Below are 27,960 nucleotides of genomic sequence, written 5' to 3'. Positions count from 1 at the left end.
GGTTACTCTGTGTATGTCGCATGAGCTGTACTGTTTCATTTGCAAAAAAGAAGATATATTTCATAAATATCTGTTAAAAACGAATACGTCCATATTGAAATATTGGCATTATTCAATGTAAATATCAAATTTCTGAACTTCGAGTTTTGTGCAAAAACTGTACGTGATGGAGCAAAACAAACATCATTTCCACATCGAAATCATTAAGAAAATGTCAACATTTCCCAAACAGCAAAATCACTGTAGAGCAGTGATATTAGTGCTACAGTCTGTGGACACAAGGGTGTTAAAGAATAATGTAAAAACTACATTTTACACTCAGTTTTAATAGGAGAAAAAAATTAAAAATACTTTTTTAAATTACAAATGTTTTTAAGAAAACTTTGCAATTTTCTTAAAACTAAATAAAACAGTATTATCCCAGTATTCTAGGCCTTTAAAAAACCCACTGCTTACAGTTTATATATGTAGGTAAATGATAATACATAAAGTAAATTTTTTGGTACAACCTAGAACTTTTTAGAGTATCTCAAAACTTTGGAAAACATGTGGGTAATTGGGATGTAGTTTTCTCCCCTCTTTAACCCCCTCCCCCCATTTAAAGTGCATGTGTTAAGGTTTTTAAAAATACTTCATACTCCTTGGAATATATTTACTTGTTTTAAGGCTAAAAATCAAACAATTCCCACTTGACAGGAAACTAGTGTTACATTTAGTTAGGCAGGACAAACATAGTTTTTTTTACTTTTAAAGTCAGAAAAGTGCAGTAGTCGAAACAATATTTTTTTACTTGCTAGAGAATTGAAGCAAAATGCTGAAAAAATATAATTAGTGCCAAATGAATAAAGCTATCATTCCATGTACTAGTTATTGTTTTATGACAATACAGGAAATAAATAAAAATAAAATAACATGATACCACCCAGTTACCCCACCCACCCAATTCCCCTCGCTTACCCTACCATTTAATTTATTTATAAATATTTATAAATATATTGTTTCCTAACTCTTCTAGGTGTGATTATTATGACTGATTATGACTGTTCAATGGTGCCGGTGAGTTGATTTTTTTGTTACTTTAGACCATAACATTGCAACTCTACAATTGTACAGCCAATCACACAGATAATAAATAGTAGGCCAATTTATCATCACTATTTTCATTATGTTTTACTCTAAATCTTGTGTTGTTATAAGAGATGAAATTCTGTTGATGCAAAGCTAATGTTGACATCTGCTTAGTGACCGTTTTATTTCAACCCATTAACGCCACACTGTGGAAAACACAGTGAGTGAAAATAGTAATGGACATGTTACTTTTGCCGTTGTGTGTACACTTAGCACTAGGTGCAATACTACCATAACATTGGAGGTCACATCTAATACTCAACAGCATTTTTACGACCTCCGTGATGGAGTGGTTAGCACAGCGTGATATGATACCATGGGCACAGGGTTCGAATCCCGGGCTGGACATGGGTGTTCTTTGTGCGGGGTCCTTTATCAATTTCATCATATCATCACTCTTTCTGATAGTAGTGATTTGCCAAAAGTGTCAGAAAATCGACGGAAAATAATCAAAATCAATTCAAGAGCATTACGGATCTTCCCTTTGTTCCACATTTTTGGATCTCCCTCCCCGCTGCCTCAAAAAATCCTTGGTATAGGCGTACTGTAGGAAGGACGGAAACAACGCAAGCATTTAAATGCCTCACACTTGCTTCATGTAGTGCTTTATTTTTAACTTATTGTAATTCAGAGTGCAAGGTCAAGAGAAGGAAGAAAATACAAGAAAAAGTGCATTTTATTCCATAAAATAATAAATGAGTAAAAATGTCCAATCAAGTTATCGTGAATTTTTGCGTAAATGTTTCACTTGAGAAAGACTACGATAATTTTTATTTCTTTCAGGCCCCCTTAGGCTTAGGTGCCGCCAGCTTGTTGTTACGCTTCCTGATTTGACGTATCCATTCAAATTTTAAGGTTTAACTAGAAATTAAACCAGATAAAAACATAATGTTTTACAATTATTGCCCACAAAAATTAGGCTTTTCTATATATATTTTTTTCTCACTTCTATTTATTACATGTTTCATATCATCCCCATGAACGTGAGGGCCCTTAAGGTACGAGGTCCTGGGCAGTCGTCCACTTTGCCCACACCTTGCTCCACCACTGCATGTGAGGATTCACACCAAAGATAAACCTTTTAAGTGTTCAATTTGCAGTAAAGATTTTGCCCATAAAGGTAAACTTGCTCTTCATATAAGTTCTCAATGAGAAACCAGTAAGGCTATGCTGTCAAGGTAAAGATTGATTTTTTCAAACTGCGCAGTCTTAAAGGATTTAAAAATATCTCATGGTAGTGTTCCTAAATGTAAATTACATTGAAATGTCTTAAATTTGTATGCATCTCACTTGCAGTAGGATGCTGATCTGTGTGTTATAAAAATCAGTTGTTGCCATCTACAAGTCGAGCTATATTTTTTTTATCCAGCAGAGATCTCACCTATCCTTTCAAATGGCACCTTGTAAATTAGCAGTACAGGGTGGCTCAATAAGTCACTTAACACCCTCAGTACAAGGCCACTGCGGCATGGAATTTGAAATTGGCGATGACCAATCGTTATCTGGCCAAGGGGGAACCACATTGACGCCACCCACACGGTCGGCGGCCATCTTGAATTCAACTTCAGAATTTTAAATGGGAAGGGGGTTGTGCGAAATATCAAAATGGGCTAGAATTTCACGAGAAATGCAATGGTGAAGGTTTTTTCGACGTATCTTTAACCAGTAAAAAGTTATGACTGAATTCTTGTACCAATTTGCTCCTTTTCGAGTTGTTAGAAAAATGCCTTAAAATTTGTTTAGCGCTTCGGTAATGCATCGAGATCAAAGTGACGTCTATGGAGAGACGTTCGCATGCCATTGCACATTATTTTAATCGGATACATCCATGAAGAGCTGTGCATTATGAATGGTTGTCGCGAACAATTTACAGTGTGACGCTTCCATTGAATTAAAAGTCCTTCACAGTGACAAGGCTAATGTTTATGTTCATAAGGAAGTTCATAAACAGAATATTCGATGCTTTTTATCTGATAACCCATTTTTGACAGATCAAAGCTGAATGGTTATTGCTGGTAAGTTAATGGTGTGGCGTGCTGTGTGGAACACGATTGGTTAGTCAATTTTCCATCAACGGAACTTTAAATGCTTTGGGCTACTTGGATTTGTTAAATAAACAGTTTTTTTCATCCTTGCTTATGGAAGAAGGTACTTTTTACAGAGTTTTTTCAATAGGGAAGAACACCAGAACACTTATGGGAATGTTATGAACCAGTTTTTGTCCAAAGTTAGTTATCAGATGACAAGGGTCACATATTCTGTTTATAAACTTCCTTATGAACGTAAACATTAGCCTTGTCACTGTGAAGGACTTTTAATTCAATGGAAGCGTCACACTGTAAATTGTTCGCGACAACCATTCATAATGCACAGCTCTTCATGGATGTATCCGATTAAAATAATGTGCAATGGCATGCGAACGTCTCTCCATAGACGTCACTTTGATCTCGATGCATTACCGAAGCGCTAAACAAATTTTAAGGCATTTTTCTAACACCTCGAAAAGGAGCAAATTGGTACAAGAATTCAGTCATAACTTTTTACTGGTTAAAGATACGTCGAAAAAACCTTCACCATTGCATTTCTCGTGAAATTCTAGCCTATTTTGATATGTCGCACGACCTCCTTCCCATTTAAAATTCTGAAGTTGAATTCAAGATGGCCACCGACCGTGTGGGTGGCGTCAATGTGGTTCCCCCTTGGCCTGATAACGATTGGTCATCACCATTTCCATGTTGCGCGCTGCAGTGGCCTTGTACTGAGGGTGTTAAGTGACTTATTGAGCCACCCTGTAGTTGTAAAATAGAAGTCGTAAATTGCATGCTGCTTGCTTTCTAACAGGAAGTGATTTTTTTACACCTTTCCTGATCCAAGATACAAAACAAGGAAGGAAAATAACACGTCAGTCAACCTAGATTATGTAGACAGTTCATTGTGATTAACGACTGTACATACTGTCAGTTTGATACCATGTACAGTCATGGACACTGTCGGCTTGTAATGAATATATTCAATGTATTCATTACAAGCTGGCAGTGTCCGTGACTGTACACATAGCCTTAGATGCAACATGAAACTTCCGAAGAGAAGTGAATAGTGAAAATTCAAGTTGGATTCTTTCCTCCATTAATCAGGGTTGCTACGCATCTGGAAAACAGAGAAATGTCAGGGAATTTGGCTTGTCAGGGAAAAATCAGGAAAGTGTTAATGAATTTTGCAGATCGTCTGAAATTCACATGCATTTTGTAGTCTGCAAGAGAAAAAGTTGAAAAATGAACAAGCAGATCACTTACATTTCTGGATTCGGTTCTTGTGATTCCACTCCCAAAAAAGATTCAGTTTAGAAACTTGTTTCTTTCGTTCTTGTGATTCTCAGCTTGTGTAAAATTATCATTCCTTTCAGTTTCTGTAATAAATTTTTACTATTATAATACTAGATATTAGAAAGAATATTAAAGTAACACTTGCAGTCCAGATATCTGATTGATAACTAAAGTACATTGACAATATCATAATTATCAGAAAAGGTTGGTGAAGATGAGGTTATCATCTATCATTTTATAGATCTTAGTCTTGTTGGCATATCCGATAGAATTCCTATATGCAACAAAAATTTCTCCAGATGCTGTGTACTTATAAATGTAAGCAAAAAACCAGCATTTTCTATGACATTATAAATCCACCAGAAAATGAAAAGTTGTGTATGGTTCTAGATGCACGTGATTGTAACAGCCAATGTATTTTATGCCAATTGTAATTTTACATTTTACTGTTCGAATTTTCACTTGTTCTTGTGCATGTAGAATGAAATTTGCTAAAAAAAATAGTTGTAAAAGTGAATAATGGATTATATATTTAATTGAAAAACACAAGGTTCAAAAGCAAAAATCGTGCCTGGAAAGAAAATCATTTTTGGACTCGAAAACCTGGAAATGTCAGGGAATTTCATAATCAAAAAGTCGTAACAACCCTGATTAATGCACCGACAAAAAATACTGGATATTGAATCATTTTGATTTTTTTCTGAGTACCTTGTAATGATGCACAAAATCAGCAGTGCTACAGAACCTAGTAGACACTTTATGTTGTAAGAGGAACAAATCATGAAAGTAAGTAGGTTTTCTTGGTTTCACACAATGCTACTTGAAAAAGGATCTTGTGACATTTTAAACACTTGTCAGGGTGTCTACCAGTCTGGAAATATGGGAATTCATTTTGTTTCATCTACATTCAAGCAGTACAGATTCAACAATTTCTTATTGTACTCTTCCCTTTTGTGTAAGTCTTTTAAGAGGGGAAACTTGTGTGACTGTTGGTATTGGCCGATACCTCAGAGACTTATTTTATTGCAAATGACAGAGAATGATGGACAGCATTGCATAAACATGTGTCATTTTATTAGCTGTATTAGCATTTTGTAAAACAAATCTGAAAAAATTATGCGTGAAAGTGCGTCATTATAACACCAGAAGACATCATAATGTAATTGCAACTACAGTCTTGAAATCCAACACTTGGATGGACAAATTGCTATCGTTAGTGCAGGTGAATGTCCCAATCTATGGAAATTAAATTTGATAAAAATGTAAGCTATATTAAGAACAATTATGTTTTAACTTTTATATATCTTCTTTTTTTTAAATTTCTGATGTATATATTGAATGTACTGTATATTATTGCAACCCTCTTTTATGTATTCTAACCTTATTTTGTAAAATAGTTTTATGCATATGTGTTAAACACACAGTGTTCTATTAAGGTTAATCTGTTAACAACACTTAAATAAATACATTTCAATTCAATTCAATATATTTTTACATTGCTATTCTCCATGTCCAGGTTAACCCAAACAAGAAGAACGAATAGTGTTTACATGAAACTGAAGAGGAGACACAATTCATGTTTTTTTTTGTTTTTTTTAACTGCAACATTTCAAAAACCTCTTTCTTTGCATCCTCTGGCTCTATAGAGATGTTCAAAAATTACCAAATGTCACAAGACATTTTAAAGTGTTACAATGCTAAATGATATTAATTGGGAGTTATTTAATGTCATTAAAGGAATGTGATGTGATGAGCAATAAAACCATTTCATGTTTTGGATTTACCCATTACAAGAACTTTTATAATGTAATTAATCTGAGGTAGAAAAATATGCCAAGTTGCAGATCCATATCTTTTGTTTAACCGAAATTACAGGGGTCCAAAATGTGCAGTTTAGATCATTTTTTTTCAACATCTTGTTAACTTTAAATTCCAATATTTCGTTCATCAGAGTACCTATAGAAGTGATTCAGGTGGTAGCCATTTTCTCAAAAATGGGTCTTTTTAACTATTAAAACAATTATATTTCATACATGCACTATTAACACAAAGCTGTACCAAATTTAGAAGTGGGATTTGGGGTTATGTTTAACTTCGTATAGAGTAGGTTAGGTAATGCATAATAACTAGGGGCAGATTTTTAGGTTCTGAGAAATAGGGATTTAGGAATTCATAAACTCCATTTTAGGACTGTTAGGTGCTTATAATCTATTAATAGCTACAATTATTAATTAATAATAATTTTGTGAAATACCTAATATTAGATGCAATTTGTATAGAAGAAGCACTATTTTCATGCAGTGAATTTTATTCTTTGATTATAAAAATATACCATTGTCCAATATAAAATCTTTATCATATTTTGAAGTGCTGTAGCACCATACCTAGACCTGTGGTACAGTGTCTATAGGGTTTTTGAGTTATCCAACATTCATTCATTCCAGGCCTCCCTGATGGCATAGTGATAACGTCATTGCCTTGTAACCAAGATGTTCTGAGTTTGATACCCAGTGGAGACACATAGTAGTTCAGATGCACTTTGAACAGTACGTCCACTCCTGATAGTCTGTGTGTGAATAAAGTGGATTTAAAAGTACAACTTGAAACCAATATTCATCCGTCACCATGACCTATCACATATTCAGCCCAGGAAATCTGGCTTGCTTAATGAAAGCCAATCTAGGTGTGGAATGAAAAAAAAATTAAATTAAATTTTTTTTAATACATAGTACGATTGAACTATGGTAGATATATGGGTAGTTAGAAAGCCCATGGTGTCTGGGGCAGAGGGGCATCTGACTGCCATGTGGGAGACTTGCTTCAGTTTTCCCAGAAATATTTCCAACATTGTCCATGCAAAAGGTGGGCTCACCTAGCCTAATACGAGGGTCACTATTTATATTTTGAGCCTAACAATGAAAAAACAGGAATTTGGCATTGAAAACTGCTTTATTGTTTTTCGAAGTATTCTCCTTTATGGTCAATACACTTTTGCATTCGTTCGAACCATTTGTGAAAGCAGTTTTTCCAATCTTCTTGAGACACCTCCATAATATGGTTTTTGAACGCATCAACGGCGTCTTCCGCCGACGAAAATCGTTGTCCACGCAATTTATTCTTGACATTCGGGAACAAGAAGAAGTCATTGGGTGCCAAATCAGGACTGTACGGCGGATGACCCATCAATTCGATTTTTTGACTGTTCATAAAGTCGGTTGTTAGACGAGATGTGTGACAGCTGGCATTGTCTTGATGAAGAATGATCCGACGGTGTTTGTTTGTTTTCCGTATTTGACCGAAGACCTCTGGCAAACAAATTGTTGTGTACCATTCAGAGTTGACCGTTCTACGTTCCTCTAAAGGCACAGTTGCCACATGACCAGTTTTCCCGAAAAAACAGGCGACCATTTGTTTCGATGTGCTTCGAGCACGAACAACTTTTGTTGGATTGGGTTCATCTTGAAACACCCATACAGTCGACTGCTGTTTACGTTCCGGCTCATATGCATATATCCATGATTCGTCACCTGTTACAATCTTATATGCGTCTTTTGAAGCACCACGATTGTATTTATTGAGCATTTGTTTGCACCAATTGACGTGAGCGTCTTTCTGAGTTTTTGTCAAATTGTGTGGGATCCAACGAGAACATACCTTTCTCACAGCTAAATGATCATGTAATATTTTATATATGCTGGTGGAACTAATGCCTATGGTTGCCTCAATCTCACAGAATGTCACATGACGATCTTGCAGTATTAGGTTTTGCACAGCATCAATGTTTTCTTGAACAACAACTGATTTTGGACGACCTTCGTGAATCTCGTCGGTGAGCGAATGGCGGCCACGATTAAATTTGTTATACCAGCATTTTACAGTGGCAAAGGATGGGGCTTCATCGCCAAATGTGTAAGTAAGTTGATCGATGCACTCTTGTCTTGATAATCCACGTCAAAAATCGTAAAAAATCATCGCACGAAAATGTTCAATCTGGGATTCTGGTTTGGCATTCACAAAAAAAGTAAAAATTGCATTAAGCAGTTTTAAATGTGGAATTTCTAGAGTTTTAAAATATTATATAATTTACGTTCAATATTGTGGATCTTAGTGTTGTGAATTTATACAGATTATACCAATCAATTTCCCAATATTTTGTTTGGAAATCACATAATTGTGTGTCAAAATAGACAAGGATTTGCTGAAAGACCTGTTCCCTCAAGTTCTGAAAGCTGTAGGATTTTCCGCTTGTGCTGCTGTCATTTCTCAACATACAACCATCTTACGTGTAGGACGTCCATTTGTGGCTTATTCTCTCATGTCCCTCCCAGCGGGGATAAGTTTCACCAGGCAGTTTGTAAGCTTATCTTGGTTTGCTGTGTGTGTGTATGTTTTTATTATTATTATTTTCCTGGCAGAGACCTTGGGGAAATCATGTAACTGCATTCCTTCAGTGGCTTCTTTCAAAATACAAGACAGGCAGTCTTGTTAGTCGAAGCCGGAATTGTCAGCAATTATTGTAGTTTACCCAAATTACACTAGTTTATGAATTTGATCCGAGACAAGAAGACAGGTAGCGGAGTTCTTGGAAAACAGGGATGAATGTCACTGTGAAATTAGCTTTGTGTTATCTACGTTTAAGTGGGATGGGGAATCAGCAATTTTACTTATCCTCTTCACTTCTGTCTAGCGTGTGACCTCTGCCGGCATCGGCCAATGAGGGTTGAAGCGCCTCCAAAGATTTATGTACTCCACTACTTACAATAATGTACATAAAATATTTATCAGGAACTTTACTTTTCATCTAATGGACATATCATTATTTGTTTTGTTATTCTATAAATTTTCAATTTTTTACTTCTTTGACATTAATTTCCTTGCCAGGACAGTTATTTTTACACAAATTTTAGCGGTCTTAACTACATGTAAGCTAGATGATGATTATTTGCTGTTATATCTTTAATTTATAGCGTCTTTTTACTATTTATGTAATAATAATATTTTTTAGTCAAGGTAGAAAGAACAAAATAAGTATTAACTTTGTCATTCCTCCGTTTCTTAGTCTGTGGTTACATACAACAATACTCCATTCACATCGGAGAAATTAAGTACTAATTAATTAATTTACATATTATTACAAATCGACCAATAATTATGTTAACATATTAAATAGAAGCACTTTTATTATTATATTTCTGAGACACTTGCCTCAGACTGGCTAGCCAAATTATATTTCTAGATATGTGCCTAGTGATGTGAAGAGTTAGTATGACTCAGTAACTAGCTTTTGTTATTTTATACTGGAATTATACAAGTATCGGTATTGGCATCGGTGGGTATCAGTATCGATATCAGCAAATGGTGGTATCGGGTCAGCTCTAGAAACAACCAAAATTTCCTTTTGTTGTGGGATGTAACGAATATCATATAATTGTGAATGTGAGAATTGTGATGGTAAAATTGTTAAAAATTCTGACATGATGCGGGAAAATGTAGTATATTTCCATGATCAGCATTCAAAATACTTCCAGAAACAGCTATTGATTTTAAAACATCTGAACTTTTTCTCAAAATGTCAACGAGTATAATTATTGACTAACCCTAATATGTTTGGTCGAAGTTGGGAGAAAAATCTACTATCTATAGTGGAACCACAAGGAAAGAAACCTGCGCAGACCCCATCGCGCTGGCAGGTGGGGGAAAAAGACAGGAGGAAGAAGCCTTCAGAGTCGCCAACGTCAGTGTTGCCAGACCTATTGATTTCTCGGTAGGATTCCATAATAAACTATTGCTATGGCACCTCCGACGGCCAGCTCAAAAACACGTTTCCTGCTCATCTTTACTTGAACATGGAGGGGAGATGTGGAGTGGAACTCCACTCAGCCCTGAAAAGTGCTGTTTGAACTGTGAAATTATGTCAAACGCTACTCAATTGTGCTAGGACATTATTTTATTACTTTTACTACATTACTATTTTTAGATGGCTGTATTTTATCCCACCCTAAACTCTATTTCCATTTTAGTTATTTTACGTCGCTTTTGTGCCTCTACGGGTAAGTACGACAATATGGATGAATGAAAAACTGATGAAATGGATGAAGTGACACAAACACAGTGAAACGTCCTTGCCTTACGAGGTAGAAACACTGACTTCGTAGCGTGGGCAAATTATGTTATACATGTATGTGTTTGTGGGTGTGTGTGTGTATTTCTAGCAGATGGGGAGGATGGGTGGCACCCTAGCATAAGCGTTGCTATCTTGAATTATTGAGGAAGACATGCTGTCTAATTCACCAAATATATTTCACATACGTAATGCATTTTTTCATTATGGTGCAGGACGCGTGCCCACCCCTATCGATAGCTGCACACGAACACCATCAGAAGGCAAATTGATTTGTTATTGTTAGCATTCGACTTGAAAGATTGTGGAAAATCGCTGACAACGAAAGGCGGCACGTTAGCTTCATCTGTGAACACAACTTTCTACCATTTCCTGTCATAAAAATTCCTCGCGATAATAGAGGCATCCCAACCCCTTGTGTCGATGCTGAGAAAGGGCAAATTTGAGGGTGTTTTCCACGCACCCTCTAACCGGAAAATGCGAAAGAGATGAAAGGTGTTGGTCGGTTCCTTCGGGCGGTTTACTTTCTTTTGTTTGAAACATGTCCACTCCTGAAATGGAGATCTTCGGTATATTTTCGCCGAACACAGGGTGCTGGGTTTAGCACCATTGTTACAAAAGTATCTGTGACGTTTACACCGTAAACAATGCGCGCCACTCCCCCTTGCCCCCCCCCCCCAGTGCGCACAACTATGCCCCCCCCCCCCCAAGAACGTCGTTCATCCTCTTCTATTAGATCATCGGATTTTGTAGCAGAACTTCTGGTTTCCAAGGAACAATCTCCCGAATTTTTCAAATCTGACCTGGCAACACTGCCCCGAACACCGATAACGGCAGGGAAGTTGCGCGAACGCTTTGGACGGAAGGTTTTTTTCCTTGTGGTCGAGCTATACTATCTATCTACAGTCTAATCTACTATCCTTTCTTTTCAGTCATCTCCGCATCTTGGTAATTAGGAAGCAAAACTACATTTGTAAAATATTCATTTTTTTTTTTTCCAGATATCAGAACATAAACTATGGGGAAAGGCAGAGCCAAGATATCCCAAGGTCAGTTCCTCGTCTCCTAATATCTTCACGAAAATTAAGTGAACAAGAGCAGTCAAATGGCAATACAGAATGTGTCAATAGCGGAGGAAATTTTGAGCCTGAACATTCACTAAAATATTCCAAAACCAAGGCATATATTGAGGATTCAAAGTGTGTTAACAGCAGAAATCAGTGTGTATGTTCCATGTGCAACAAAGTTATTTCTGACAAAGGAAATTTCCATGCAAAGGAGAAGCTTTGTAATCACTTAGTTTCCAAGAAAGAAATTATTAATCAAGATAATGCAAATATGCATAAAATGGTTCCCACCAAAGAGAAACATTTCAAGTGTTCAATTTGTGACAAACATTTTACTCGTAAATATCACCTTAATATGCACATGAGAGTTCACACCAAAGAGAGGCCTTTTAAATGTTCAATTTGCAACAAAGATTTTGCCCGGAAAGATAACTTTAACATTCATATGACGGTTCACACCCAAGGGAAACCTTTCCTGTGTTCATTTTGTGACAAACGTTTTACTCGAAAATATTACCTTAATATGCACATGAGAGCTCACACCAAAGAGAGGCCTTTTAAGTGTACAATTTGCAACAAAGATTTTGCTCGGAAAGATATCTTGAATATTCATATGAAGGTTCACACCAAAGAGATACCTTTCAAGTGTTCAATTTGTGACAAACATTTTACTCGTAAATATCACCTTAATATGCACATGAGAGTTCACACCAAAGAGGGGCCTTTTAAGTGTTCAATTTGCAACAAAGATTTTGCCTGGATAGATAACTTTAATATTCATATGAAGGTTCACAACAAAGGAAATCCTTCCAAGTGTTCAATTTGTGGCAAACATTTTACTCGTAAATATCACCTTAATATACACATGAGAGTTCACACCAAAGAGAGGCCTTTTAAGTGTACAATTTGCAACAAAGGTTTTGCCCGGAAAGATAGCTTTAATATTCATATGAGGGTTCACACCAAAGAGAAAGCTTTCATTTGTTCAATTTGTGACAAATATTTCACCTGTAAAAGTTACATTTATAAGCACATTAAACTTCACAACAAAGATTTTGCCCAGAAAGGAGCCCTTAGTGATCATGTGAGGCTTCACAACAAAGGGAAACCTTTTTAAGGTTGAACACTTTTTAAGTGTTGAATTTGCAACAATGCTTCTGCCGAGAAAGGTTGAATTTGTGACAAGGATTTTGTCTGTTTAGGAGGCGTTAATATGTTTCTGAAAGTTCTTCACACCAAATACAGACCTTTCAATTTTTGAATTTGCAAGAATAAAGATTTTGCCCTTAAATGAGATCTTTATGTGCATTTGAGAATTCACTCTGAAGAAAGGCCTGTTAAGTGTTCAATTTGCAGCAGAGATATTAAGCAGAACTGGATTTTGAATGTGCATTTTATGCTTTACAGCAAAGAGAAGTCTTTTCATTGTTGAATTTGCAACCAAATGTTTGCCCATTGCGGTAACCTTAATAAACATATGAGCTTCATAAGCAAAGAGAAACCTTTCAATTGTTCAATTTGTTACAAAGATTTTGTCTGTAAAAATTACTTTAATGCACATGTGAGGACACATGCAGGAGAGAAACTCTTTACATGTTAAATTTTTGACAAACATTTTGCCCTATAATACACATATGAGGAGACACACAAAAAAAAGAGAAACCTTTTAAGTGACTAATTTGCAACAATGATTTTGCCCATAAAGATAATCTTTCTCTACATGTGAGGAGAATACACCTCAAAATGAAACTTATATTAGTAATTAAAGTTTTTAAAAAAAACTTATGCCTTTTGAAGTTTCATGTAATTGATATCAAGAAGTTTTTTTTTACATAAGTATGTATTACTATTGAAACATGAAAGTGTCAACAAAACACAAAATAAACTTTATTAAAAATGGACAAGCAACCAATAATGGATGGGGAACACTTTAAGTAGAAGGCAAGAGAGTGCCTTCTTGGCTAAACCTGTTTGTGGAATATTTTAAATGCTTCCATCATTTTGAAGTATATTTCTATCGACAATCCACTAAGAGAGATGAATCCAGAAGCACTTTTGGTGCTGTACCAATTTTTGGCTTTATTTAATCTGCAGGGTACCTGATAATTCAATACCCATTTTGAATTTGGTAATACATAATGTAGAAACCATTGTATGATGGCCACTATATCAGGGAATGAAAATTGATTCAGTACCATTTACATTACTGGTGACTGACCATGCCACCAACGCTTAGCACAGAAGAGCAAGCGAAAATTGCTGCAAGGTACGAGGTATGCTAAATCTTCAGAAGTTTTATACTTTGTATAAACATTGTGTATGCTTCCTCTAAGAATATGTATAGCTCTGATAATACACTACTTCCCCTACAAAAACAATGCTAAACATTGATTACCCTTGAAAATTGAATCAGGTTTGGTCCTAAATTCCAGCCATTTGCATTAGAGATGGTGAAAAAAGGCACAGAACATAAAATGTAGCTTGAAATGTAATGAAAGCAATGCTTTTTATCACATATTTCTGTCATTTTTCGTAGATGAGTTATCATAATTTTCACAACTGCCTGCACAGGACAAAAATGTGGCAAGTCATGAAGCAAAAATAGCCACTATTTTGAAACTAAGCCAAGTTTTAGAAAAAATATGTCTGTTTTGAACTATCTTTACATAGGGTTTACCACAACAAAAAAATGAAAATTTTAAAAATGGCTGTGAAACCAGTGCTGGGTTATTGGGTATGGATAGACCTTGAAATTTTCCACAATGTCCAAACAATGTAAAATTTTATTTACAAGGAGTAAATTTTATTCTTTGGGGGGAAAGAGCATGTCTTTGCAATGATTTTCAACATCAAGAAGTTTCAAGAAGTTTTGGTTCCATCATGCCCACTTGCTGAAAATTCAGGTTTTCATAACCAAGTTGTCCACCACAAAAATTACGCTATAAGTAAATTATTAGTCTTTTTTGAGGCTTTTATAAAAAAAAATATTGCTGATGCATTTTTTTTTTCTGAAATCCTCATTATTTCATTGAACGTTTTGTAAAATTTCAAAGAGATTTGATCATTGGTAAAGGAGGAAAAAAATAAAATGTAAGCAATGTTGTCTTGTGTCGAGTGTCTCAAGAGTGGCAGACAATACTAATTTAATTAAATTTTAAAGTACTGTAAAATGAAAACAGTTTGAGATAGAGTGAAAACATTTTAGGAGGTTTCTTTCACCGATAATTGAAGAGTGTACACCAAATTTCATCAAAATCTTAGATGGTGGTGACAAAATCTTTGTTTTTTTGAGTTGCTTTGATGTGAAAATTGTAGCACAGATTTTGTCTCATTGTCCTAGGACTTACCAGAGCTGAGATAAAAGAGTCGTAGCTGATGCTTACAAATGGAGAAAATGACACGTGCCATGATAAAGTAAATGTCCACCATCTTGAAATCAGTGATAGTAAAAATAAAATAACAGTGGTTCCAAACTGTCAAGAAAACACAACTACCATGCTGAAGGTCCCGGGTTCGATCCCCGGCCGGTTAAAATCCAGGAACTTTTCTAACGTTGGAAGCGTCCCTGGTGCCCACCCAGCGTCGAATGACATGGGTACCTGGGGGAAACCCTGGGGGGTAAAGGCAGTCAGGGGCGTGATGCTGATCACATCACCCCCACTCACGACCGGATCAAGACAGTGTGGGGCGTTACCCCCACACCCCCTATATGCCTTCATGGCATCGTGCTCAGCACAGGGGAGCACTTTACTTTACTGTACTTTTCAACCAATATTTTCTCTTCTGTACCACTTGATATGGATTGACCCTTTTGTAAGGAATCCAACTTTGTAAATTAAGTTGCATTCTTTTTTTAGAGTTTTACATAATATGTGCAATAAGTATGCTCTGATATGCTTAGCAAATATCAGTGTAAAAAATGTAACATCTTGATATGTATTAATCTTTCTTTTATTATTTAAAGGTATGAATAATTGAGGTAATTAGTTAAAGGCTCAGTGTTTTTTCTTCATTTTTATAGGTAATTAATGCTTCAATTTGGTGTATTAATGTATCATTTTTGTGAATGATAACCTGCATTTATTTGCACAGAACTTTGTAAGCAAGAAAGTAACATTATATTTAGTGACTTCCATGTTTCAACATTCAGCATCATAATATGAAACACATAAAACATATTCAAAAATATGTTTCGTTGTATTTTACCTTCTGCATGGGATTTCAATTAATTTTGTAATAAGACAATCCATATTTTTGAGTAGTTTCTACATTTAGTTTGTTAAGACGAGGTTTGCAAATGCTGTACTGTTCAAGCTTTTGATGCAAACACTTCTTTACGTATAAATGTGGTGAAAAATGTTGAATATATTATTTTTTATTACATTACTTGCTCTTTGAGTTGTATCTAAATGGAAGAATTGTGTAAACAAAATTGGAAACATATTTTAGAGATTTTCATGTTTGAACATCCAATATCATATTTTTGTATATAAATTGTTATATTAAAACCATTTATACAGCAATATTTTGTGTTTTATTAAGAATATAACTGTACTTGGAAGATTTAGATTCATGTGAAATATGTAGATTCTAGGGCTGGCGGTATCAGCATCGGTGAGTATCGGTACATTTTCTTTTACCAATACCATCCAATACCAAAGCTTTTCAGTGGCTAGCAGGCAAAGGCAAAGGCAACGCTCGTCTCAACATTTGTCCTTTTTAGAAGTTCGTTCACCCTTCCTTGTGACAGATTGGGAGACCAGCACAAGAAGTTCCATAGATTTTCCTAGAAACACTGACTGAATGAACCCCCACCCTCCTGGGAAGCAGATGGCAAGATCAAAGGTATGGGAAAGTGAAAGCTGAACCCAAACGTGACCATAAAGGCATGTAACTGCTTAGTTAATACTGTGAGAAATAAAGCATTCATTGCTTGAAGATAGTGGTCGTAAGATAGGTGGATGTTTTTAAACCCCTCGCAGCACTAACTCCAGGCCAGGTAGTTGATACCTGTTGGAGAAACATAGTGGTTCGGATCCCACTTTAAACTGTAGGTCCAGTCCCGATTAGCCTTACTATGCATTAAGTGGACCTAAACACCAAAGCCATCAATCCACATAATTTAAGGTAACAAATTTTTATGTGCGACACTTACGTCATTACGAATGAGTAATGTTTTAATTATATCTGTCAATGTAATTGTAAGAGATTATTTCATTACATACTAGCGGTTCTAGGTCAACAGATATTTCATCTGGTTTGCCGGCAGTCATGATCCTACTTCCCAGCACGCTAGCCACTGAAGTAAGAAAACGTCACTGGTGGGATACAATGCACTGACCACACATCAGCCAATAAAACAATTTTACTACACCTTGACCTTTTATAACATATTTGAAGCTTGGAGTTGAGTTTAGTTACTTTTTACTACAACAAATTTTATATAGTTGTGAAAATGCATATTTTTTATACCCACAAAACTTATTTTGATATCTTTAAACTGCATTGCATACCATTCACTTAGTATTAGGGGTCTCCCTGATGGCACAGTGGTAGCATCGTCGCCTTGTAATCAAGAGGGCCTGGGTTCAATACCCATTGGGGCACATAGTGGTTGAGATCATACTTGAAACTCTAGATCCAGTCTCGATTAACCTTTCTGTGCATAAAGTTGACTTAAAACAAAAATTAAATGAATCAATCGATATTAGAAGTTTGATTGAATAGAGAAAAGTGAGGTAGACAATGTGTCACTATGGAAATATGGTTAAAGTAATTTTCATTTTTAAAATTTAGGATTATTTTTTTTCTTAAAGAAGAGAGTTTTATGGAAGAGATACTGTGAAACTTAATAGAGTTTGTGCTTTCTTGTAGCTTTCCAGTTCTGTGCTAATTATTTGGAACATGTTAAAGCATTCGATCACAGCTATATTTCCGATTCAAAATTTGCTAGATTTGTGTGTTTTCACAGATTTAGTGTTTCCTTGTTGTTATATATGTGGGTCACGATGATCAGACACACCCATTCCTCTTAGAAATGTTGACATCTTGTTCCTTTACAGTTTAAAGGCACTGTTGAGGGCCAGTACAGTAAATGCATTTGAGGTTGTGCGTATTCAGAAGAATTCAAAGCAGGAGAAAGAGATTTTTCAGCTGAACTCTCCCTCTGCTGTTTCTCCACACACTCTAGGACAGAGTTCAGTGTGGATAACTATCAAATTTTATTCTCCATGTTAGAATGAAAAAATTAACTGCTCAAATTTTGAAGCACCAGAACACAGCCAGGAAGTTACATCGTGCAATTTCTGAGGTCAGCAAATATTAAAGTACAGTCAATTTCTTGTTCCCTTAAAGTTCTCTATACTTGAGATATTAGTAATTATTTTAGAAGCAATCCTACATTTGTATGTTCAATAATTTTTTTTCAGGTACTTGAACAAGAGCTACATGGAAGAACAGTACAGTAATGAGAATGCACACAAAAGAGAGACCTTATAATTGTTCTATTTGCAAGAAAGATTTTGCCTATAAAGGAGATCTTAATACACATGTGAGAGTTCACACCAAAGAGAAGCCTTTCAATTGCACAATTTGCCACAAAACTTTTGCTCGTAAAGATAACCGTAATATACATATGAGGATGCACGCAGAAGAAAATCCTTTCAGTTGCTCAATTTCCCAGAAAAATTTTGCATATGGAAATTGAGGACACACACAAAAGATAAACCTTTTATTTGTTCTATTTGCAGCAAAGCGTTTTCTTACAAAGACACACTTAATATCCATGTGAAAACACACACAAATGAATAACCTTTTAAGTGTACAATTTGCAACAAAGATTTTGCCCGGAAATATTTCCTTAACACATTCGGGTCTGGCCTCATAATACAGCATTTTTACCTCAGGCCTGTGATTTTTGGTTGTTTTTAAAAAAATCATAGAAAAAGTATTTTTAATTTGTTTTTATTTACCACACATTTCTCAAATCTACAAAGCTTCCTCTTTTCAATGAACAATAAATTTTCTTTTCATTTTCAGACATTTTTGAATATTTTTTTCAGCAATGTTTTGTGAAAAAAGAAAAAGTACAACATTGTAACAAATGTTAATATAGAGATATTTTAAGTTCGTAATCTGGAAATTTCAATAATTAACAGTGCAAAAACTACATGAACTATCAATACATCTTTTGAATTTTGCATAAGAATACTTCCGATGTGCACATAACAAAAAATAATTACAAATTACAGGTAATTAGCTTTTGTATGAAAAAGTTCGAAACATTCAGGAATGCAGAGAGCAACATCACTGCTGGGGCAGTAAAATGTTGTGTCTTTTCTTGCCCACTTGCCAGTTTCTTTTTTGTGCCTGTCTCCACAAACTTTACATGACCTACAGAGCCTTGACTTTTTCTCTGTAGGGGGATTTTCCTTGGAAAATGGTGGCCTGTTAGCCTATCTGCTGTAGTTGACATTGATGTTTGACCTTGAATATCTTCGCCTGCTTTGATGAGTAGCACTTCCCCTACTTGGATGATGAACTCTTCCAGAGACATATTATGATTTTCCCTGTTTACTTTTTTATAAATTACATACGCATTCACCACTGACCTAATGAACAAATGGAATGCAGAATTTTCGCTATGTGGTCTGGACCTAAGGATGCCATTCTAAACAATGCAACGTACATCAACCCGACAACAAACAGTCGCAGGTGCGAGATAAAAATAGGACATGAGTCACCTAACGGTCGGAATTTCAACCAAGACGCTTGAAGGAACATGCACATGAGACGAACTACGAACATAGCTCGTAGTTCAATCGGCAAAGCGATTGCATACCGCAGGATGGGCTATACCCGTCTTTCGTCCACATTGACTTTAAGTGCACTGCGGGCTATGCCCGTCGTGAGACCCCAATGTGTTAATATGCATGCAACAGTAAACACAAAAGAGATAGCTTTTAATTGTTCAAAATGTGACAAATATTTTACCCGTAAAGATATATTTACTGAACATATGAAAAGGGTACATAGCAAATAGAAACCATTAGTGCCATAGTGATTTGGGACAGTGAGTGTTTCTGAGTAGATATCACTGGGAAGAATTGTAGTTAAGTATGGGCCCCAGTTGTTGTTGTGGGTCTCCATGACTGGGTTATGCTACTCATTCATAGCTCCCGAATTTTCTCAGGATGGTGGGTGGCCATGGTCCCATGCACTGGCCAAAATCTCATGAGAAAAGTTGTTACACTTACCCCAGGAAACTTGAACCACCATGCTTTCCAAACCCTGAGCCCAAAGCCTGATGTCTTAGACCACACGGCCACAGTGTGGAACAAATGCATTTGCTAGTAGGTATTGACAAAAGAGTATCCAGAAGTTGATGGAGATGGCCATTTTTGAGATTGCCTGGAAAAACATGTGATACTTGTGGATTGATCGTTTTACTAAACTGAGAACTTTTTTCTTTTAAAGAAAAAGATGTCACACTAATATTTTAAATATCAGAATACTTTATGCAGAATTTAAAACTCAGGGAGGTGGGGACCAAAATAAAGGATCACGTACAAGCATGTTGAAATCTCAGAAAACCTGAAATATGTGAAGCTCCATTTTCCAATTGCCGAATGTTTTAAAAGAGTTTTCCCCTTTTTCTAATTTTACCTGTAAATATATAGAGAATATTTATAGAAGCAATTTGTAATTTCTGTGGCATGCATGTTGACAAGGAATTACAATCTTGAAAGCATTTGTAAAGAAAGATAAGGGTGAACGGAAACATGTATTTGTGCCTAATAAATATTATTGCATTAAACATAGTGTGTAGCTGAAAATGTCATGTGAATACAACACCTAAATAATTTTCTGAATTATTTAGGCATCTTCCAATTCCGACTATTGTGAATGAATTACTCTTCCCACCCTGAAAGAGACTTACAAGAGTGAGGTCATGTAAGACCAGAGGTTGACCAGGGGTGCCCGCATGGGTGGCTCATGTGGTGCCTGGATCATGGGAATTTTATACGGAGTTTAGCTATCTATTTTCACACAGAAATGGGAAAATCTTTTCGTTTGATTGACTTGTTATTGATTTTTAGTTATGGTTATTAGCTTGTCTTCCTACCTGTAGGCGATCGCAGCAATTGGGTTCAAATTAAACACCACCACCATTTATGCCTTTAAAATGTGTTTGAAAGGGAGGGGCTGAGCTGTTTCGCAGCATTAACACAAGGTTAGTCAAGCAGATAAACTGATAAGAATAAAGTTCAGAACACTAACAATGACAGTAAGCCTGAGCAGTTGTTTACGTTTTATGAGTCAGTTATTCACGGAAGCTGAGTTAATTGTTGTTCCTTGTGGCAAAAAGTCCACTAACAAAACACCCTGCCTGTCCCAAAACACAGTTGCCATGATGCTGCTCAAAGAATGCTGGGAGCCTGCATGCAAACTTATTCCCACGGATAATTTCAAACGGTATTTCCAAACAGACCTTGCGAATAGTGACTACCACCTCTTTTGCCATTTGAAAACTTTCCTGGGTGACAAGCATTTAGATACTGATGATGAAGTGAAATCGATCGTGAGTAACTGGCTATCATCACAGGCGGCAGAGTACTATGAGGAGGGTATCCAAAAACTCGTAGTTCATTACGATAAATGTTTAAACTGGCAAGGAAGTATGTAGATAAATAGAGAAGTGTATGTAAATTCAGAAATTTTTTTTTTGAAAAACATTTACTAAAAGAAACATTTACTTACTTCATTTTTTTTTTGCAAAAAGGACCTTACTTAAAAAATAACTCTCGTACATTAAATTAGGCACACACAGGAGATGTACTACATAGAACTTTCATCGAAAAATGCAGGCTCGACCAGGACTCCATGGATTCCACACAGGTATAATAGCGGAAGCGAAAAATCAGGTGAAGCCAGTGCGACTCGGTAGCTCAGTGATAGAGCAATGGCATGGAATGCCAGACATCCGTGTTCAAGTCATGGTCGAGCCTGCATTTTTTGTTGAAAGTTCTACGTAATATTATACATGTATTTACCTTTCCATGAGTACGTCCCCATCAACAGTCTATCCTCCTCTCCTTTATTTTCATTGATTTGCACATGTCAGTCATTCTCATTATTTACTCAGAAAGTGAAACTACATTTGTATCATTTTTTTTCAGCTACCTGATCAAGAACTATGTGGAAGACCAGGTACAAGATGTCCAAAGGTCAGTTCCACATTTGCCAGTCTCTACAAGAAACTTAAGAGAAGAAGAGCAGCCAAGAGAAATTGCAGAATGTATCACTAGAGAAGAACATTTTGAAGCTGTACCTTCACCAAAATCCCTTTCAAGCAAGACATATGTTGATGTTCCCAAGACTAATGACAGGAGAAAGCAATGTATAAGTCACATCTCCAACAACACTTTACTGGACAAAGGAGATTTGATAGCCCATGAACCGGAGATGCTTTTTAATTTTTCAGTTTCCAAGAAAACTTTTGTCCATGAAGCTGAGTGTAATACATTTATAAGTGTTAACACTAAAGAGACAATTTTCAATTGTTCAATTTGCAAAAAATATTTTGCCCTTAAAGGAGATCTTAGTGTACATATGAGGGTTCACTCAAAAGAGAAGTCTTTCAATTGTTCAATTTGCAACAAAGATTTTGCCCGTAAAGTTCATCTTAATGAGCATGTGAGGGTTCATACCAAAGAGAAGCCTTTCAATTGTTCAATTTGCAACAAAGATTTTGCCCGTAAAGATCATCTTAATGAACATGTGAGGGTTCACACTAAAGAGAAGCCTTTCAATTGTTCAATTTGCAACAAAGATTTTGCCCGTAAAGGAGATCTTAATAAGCATATGAGGGGTCACACTGGAGAGAAGCCTTTCAATTGTTCAATTTGCAACAAAGATTTTGCCCGTAAAGATAATCTTAATAAGGATGTGAGGGGTCACTCTGGAGAGAAGCCTTTCAATTGTTCAATTTGCAACAAGGATGTTGCCCGTAAAGCGGATCTTAAATTACATATGACTGTTCATACTAAAGAGAAGCCTTTCAATTGTTCAATTTGCAATAAAAATTTTGCTCGTAAAGGAGAGCTTAGTGTACATATGACTTTTCACACTGGAGAGAAGCCTTTCAATTGTTCAATTTGCAATAGGAATTTTGCCCGAAAAGGAGATCTTAGTTTACATATGACTCTTCACACAGGAGAGAAGCCTTTCAATTGTTCAAATTGCAATAAAAATTTTGTCCGGAAAGGAGATCTTAGTGTACATATGAGGGTTCACTCAAGAGAAAATCCTTTTAATTGTTCAATTTGCAACAAAGATTTTGCCCGTAAAGATCATCTTAATAAGCATGTGAGGGTTCACACTAAAGAGAAGCCTTTCAATTGTTCAATTTGCAATATGGATTTTGCTCGTAAAGATCGTCTTAATGAGCATGTGAGGGTTCACACTAAAGAGAAGCCTTTCAATTGTTCAATTTTCAACAAAGACTTTGCATGTAAAGGCGATCTTAATGAGCATATGAGGGGTCACACTGGAGAGAAGCCTTTCAATTGTTCAATTTGCAACAAAGATTTTTCCCATAAAGATCATCTTAATAAGCATATGAGGGGTCACACTGGATAGAAGACTTTCAATTGTTCAATTTTCAACAAGGATTTTGCCTGTAAAGGATATCTTAAATTACATATGACTGTTTACACTAAAGAGAAGCCTTTCAATTGTTCAATTTGCAATAAAAATTTTGTCCGTAAATAAGAGCTTAGTGTACATATAATGTTCACACTGATACAAACTAAAGGTTAAAAGATTAAAAATCAGTAACTTACATGTGTGAGCATGAGATTTATCAAACTACGTTTCGAAGGTTATATTACCTCCTTCTTCAGGTTGAAACGATGTCTTCAGACACCTGACATGGTGCCTCGTTGAGAAAGTGATGGTTGAGGATTTAGGTTAAAATGGTATAGGAAAGACACTTTCTAAAAAAAGAATGTAAAATACACATACTAAAACCGTGCAATACTCTATAAAAACAAAAGAACGTTCAAAGCTGATGACTGCGAACTGCCGATCGGTGCTCGGGGTAGGCGAATGCACGGTGTCAGCTCATACCTGGAGAAGGAAAACTCCTCCCTCCCAGTCTTTCCTCAACTGGGGCTCGTGAGTCACCAATCCAAGGTGAATTCAACTTCCACCTCGGCAGCTTTCCTAACCTCAGGGGTAACATGGAAGCCCATCTCGTCTCTACTCCCGGCAGCTTTATCCCATTTTTTAAAAAAGTTTATCCAGCCGTCTTCCAAATTCCCATCATCCCTATTGAGTTTATTCCTATTATCCGTGCATATATAGGCTGCCTCATACACATTCCTGTCACACTGAAGAGAAGCCTTTCAATTGTTCAATTTGAAATATAAAAATTATGTCCCGAAAGGAAATCTTAGTGTACATATGAGGGTTCACTCAAAAGAGAATCCTTTTAATTGTTCAATTTGCAACAAAGATTTTGCCCGTAAAGATCATCTTAATGAGCATATGAAGGGTCACACATGAGAGAAACCGTTCAATTGTTCAATTTGCAACAAGGATTTTGCCCATAAAGGATACCTTAGTGTACATATGAATGTTCACTCAAAAGAGAAGTTCAATTTGCAACAAAGATTTTTCATGTAAGGATATGCTTGATGAGCATGTGGGGGTTCACACATAACTGAAACCTTTCAATTGTTCAATTTGCAATAAAAATTTTGTCCATCAAGGAGATCTTACTGTACATGTGAAGGTTCACTCAAAAGAGAAGCCTTTTAATTGTTAAATTTACAACAAAGGTTTTGCTCCTAAAGACCAACTTAATGTGCATGTGAGCATTCACACTAAGGAGAAGTGTTTCCATTTTTTAATTTGCCTAAAAGTTTTGTCTGGAGGTGTACACTTAATGTACTCATAAGGCTTGACAGTCAAGAGTAATATTTTAAATGTTCATTTGCAACAAGGTTTTGGAAATGAAAGACATCTTAATTCGCATATGTGCATTCATGCTAAAGAGAAGCCTTTCAATTGTTCAATTAGTAATAAATGTCTTGGCTGGAGAGAGAACTTTGATAGACATATGAGGATATTTTATCTCAAAGAGAAACTGAATTTGTGACAAGATTTTCCTTTAAAGATAACTTCAGAGTACATATGGGGATACACACATGAAACAGAAATATATTGTTTAATTTGAATCAAATATTTTGTGTGCAAGCATCAAGTTATTATGCATGTGAGGAATTACACACTAAACAGAAGTCATTAAGGAAGTATTGCAAATAGTAATCTGTATTGAATGTTTATAAATCATACCATCAGTGTTTCGAAATGGATTTCGAAATAGAAATATCTTAGCTGTGTGCACATCTCACATGCTGTAGGATTGTGACGTTTAGATTTTGTAACTCTCGCAAACGCCACAGTTGCTATATGAACTTACGTTTACGAGAATAAACGAAGTTCTCATTTTCGCCAAAGTTCTCATTTTCATCATCAGGTGCCCTCTATAGTGGAACCATGAGCAAAACAACTTGCGCAGGCCTGGCCCGCGGCTCCTGTACACCGTACCCCCGCGAGTAGGAGAGGGGGAGAGTAGACAATGCTTCCTTATGGCTCGAGGTGGAGGGAAGAAGGGAAAGCTGCACGGGGACTTCTCGTCCCAAGGGTTTTTTTCCTTGTGGTCGATCTATAGTAGTGTTGAAAGGAACTTCATGCATACACGGAAGTGGTTGCAATATTCCTTATCACTACGTACTCAGATTCTATGCAGTCAACATCTAATATTTAATGATCAGCTATTTCGAGTTGTCCGAGCGAGGCAACATACCTTCTTATTCGTTCTGAATGCATTATGGGCATTGAACAGGAAGCCATTATGTGTTAAGGCAAAAACCATGTGCTTAGGAAAGAAGGACCTTTTCTTAATGGCATTTTTACAAACTTCCTTCAACTAAAATGCTGATGAATATATTGCAAGGTATGTAGATTTTCCTCGAGTGATAAGAACGATATGTACTCATGTATTACAAAATCCTTTAGAATTTCATCATTTTACAAATTACAAATCGTAATATAATTTTAACAAAAACGTGGCATGCTAAATTGTAATTGTAATTTATTCTTGTTCTGTTGACTACATTGTAGATATTTCTATCTGCAGCAGTATAGAGCACGTCATTTGTTACATATAACATGAGCATAATTTCAATACAAATACATTCACTTGATTACTTATTTGGGATGCAGTATAATTAATGTTACAAGTATAGATTATTACATATTGGTTTGATTATGTACATGGCATATAGCAGTTATGGTTACAAATATATATTACATACCCTTGATAACATATTTGGGATGTAGATCAGCATAATTGAGTTACAAATGTATATTACATCCACTACATTACATATAGGGGATGCAGGTCAACATAATTGAGTTACAAATATATATTACATACCCTTGATTACACATTTTGGATATAGTTCAGCATAATTGAGTTTCAAATATATATTACATCCACTAGATTACATATATGGGTGCATATCAGATTAATTAAAGTTTCATACATGTTGATGTATTGTGTCCAATTGATTATGTACATGGGTGAGACAGAGAGAGTAGTTTTAGATATGCTGTAGAAATTCTTTTATGCTGTAGGGTGATGTTTCTAAGAGATAGTTTTTTATTTTATTTTTGAATAGCTTAAGATTTCTTTCCTCCTTTATTTCACATGGAAGTTTATTGTATAGTAGTATTCCTGTGTTTCTGGCACTCCTTTTGTATAGGTTCAGTCTGTGGTTGTCTATGTGTATATTTGCATTTGTTCTTGTGTTATGATTATGTATATTACTATTTTTATTGAGGTTTTTGATATTGTGCTTTACTAATAGGAGGCATTCTAATATATATAGGGATGGTACTGTGAGTATTGAAAGTTTGGTGAACAGATTTTTACAAGATGTTTGTGGAGGCTCTTGGACCATAGTTCTGATGATTCTTTTTTGTAGAATGAAAACCTTCGACAGTTTTGTTGAGTCCCCCATAGCAATATGCCATACCTTAGTCTAGATTCTACACTTGAAAAATAGAGGATTTTTACCATTTTTAAGTTAGAGATACTTCTCATTTTCCAAATTGCATAATGTAAAGTGGCTAGATGTTTACATAGATTTTCAATATGATGACCAAAAGACATGTTTTCATCAAAATGTATGCCTAGAAATTTTATTATTGTGGTTTTTTGTATGATTTTTGAGTCTATTTCAAGTGTTGGGCAATCTTTGTTTTACTGTTGTGTCGTGTGGAAGGCCATGTTGCTAGTTTTTGTTGGATTTAGTATTAGTCTGTCTTCCTTGCACCATCCATTTAATTTTTTTAAAGTGTTCTTTGAATTTTGCTGAAGAGAGTTCATTTTACAATCTACAATACTTAGGAAGGTATCATCTGCATAGAGTAGTGTAGTTGATGCAGGCAGGGGTTTATCCAGGATTTTTCCCTTGGGGGGGATGTTGGAAACTTTTGGGGGGGTGTAAGTTTGGGAATGTTTAGTGCACATTTTGGACCGTTTTAAAATGTTTGCCCGAATTCAATTTGTTCATAGATGTTTCCAGAGATTAACCCCCCCCCCATCCCTTCTCTTCACCTAACATTTCAGAAGAAGAAAAATGTCAAATGGTGGAAAAGTTGGAAAATATATTTTTGTGACAATGTTAACATTTCAGTCTACAGTTCAGTACTTCATTTAATCAATCGTTAGACAAACACAAGTTCCAAATGCTGCTGGTGTTTTCAAATCTCTGTTTAAACAATGATTCACAAACTGAAATAAAATAATGAAACTCTAAAATAAAATACAGTGGGAAGTTAAGATGCACGTTTGATAGACACCTGGGGCCTCCCACATGGTGCAGTGGTAGCGTTGTCGCCTTGTAATCAAGGGGTCCTGGGTTCAATACCCGGAAAAAGCTCAGAGTGGTTTCGATCCCACTTTAAACTGTAAATCCAGTCCCGATTAGCCTTACTGTGCATAAAGTGGAATTAAAACACCAACTCAATCAATCAATCACTTGATAGACACCTGGTATTGCTTTTGAATTAAATTGGTCAAGGGATTTCATATTAAAGTATTTTTGCCCTTACAAAACATTGGAAAATATGCTTGGCGCTTTTGAGAGTTTATCTTTCAAATACTGAACGAGAGACTCTAGGGAATTGTGCCTCTTTGCCTTAAAAGAAAACTAAATAACATGTGCAAATAAACGCATGGCATGTT

At 35.8% G+C, this 27,960-nt stretch overlaps 1 protein-coding gene across 1 annotated transcript in view; it reads left to right on the top strand.

The window, feature by feature from the left end:
- Positions 1-27,960, top strand: part of LOC145999200 (uncharacterized) — a 139,322-nt gene that overhangs the window by 43,332 nt on the left and 68,030 nt on the right. The window contains exon 4 of the mRNA XM_083136132.1: positions 21,818-22,155. Coding sequence (XP_082992258.1) covers positions 21,818-22,155 — 338 coding nt within the window. The remainder of the gene's footprint in view (positions 1-21,817; positions 22,156-27,960) is intronic.

This window comes from Lepisma saccharinum, chromosome 15 (genome assembly GCF_977018435.1).
Source record: "Lepisma saccharinum chromosome 15, izLepSacc3.1, whole genome shotgun sequence".
Classification (NCBI taxonomy): Eukaryota; Metazoa; Arthropoda; class Insecta; order Zygentoma; family Lepismatidae; genus Lepisma; species Lepisma saccharinum.
This window is presented reverse-complemented; position numbering and strand designations above follow the sequence as displayed.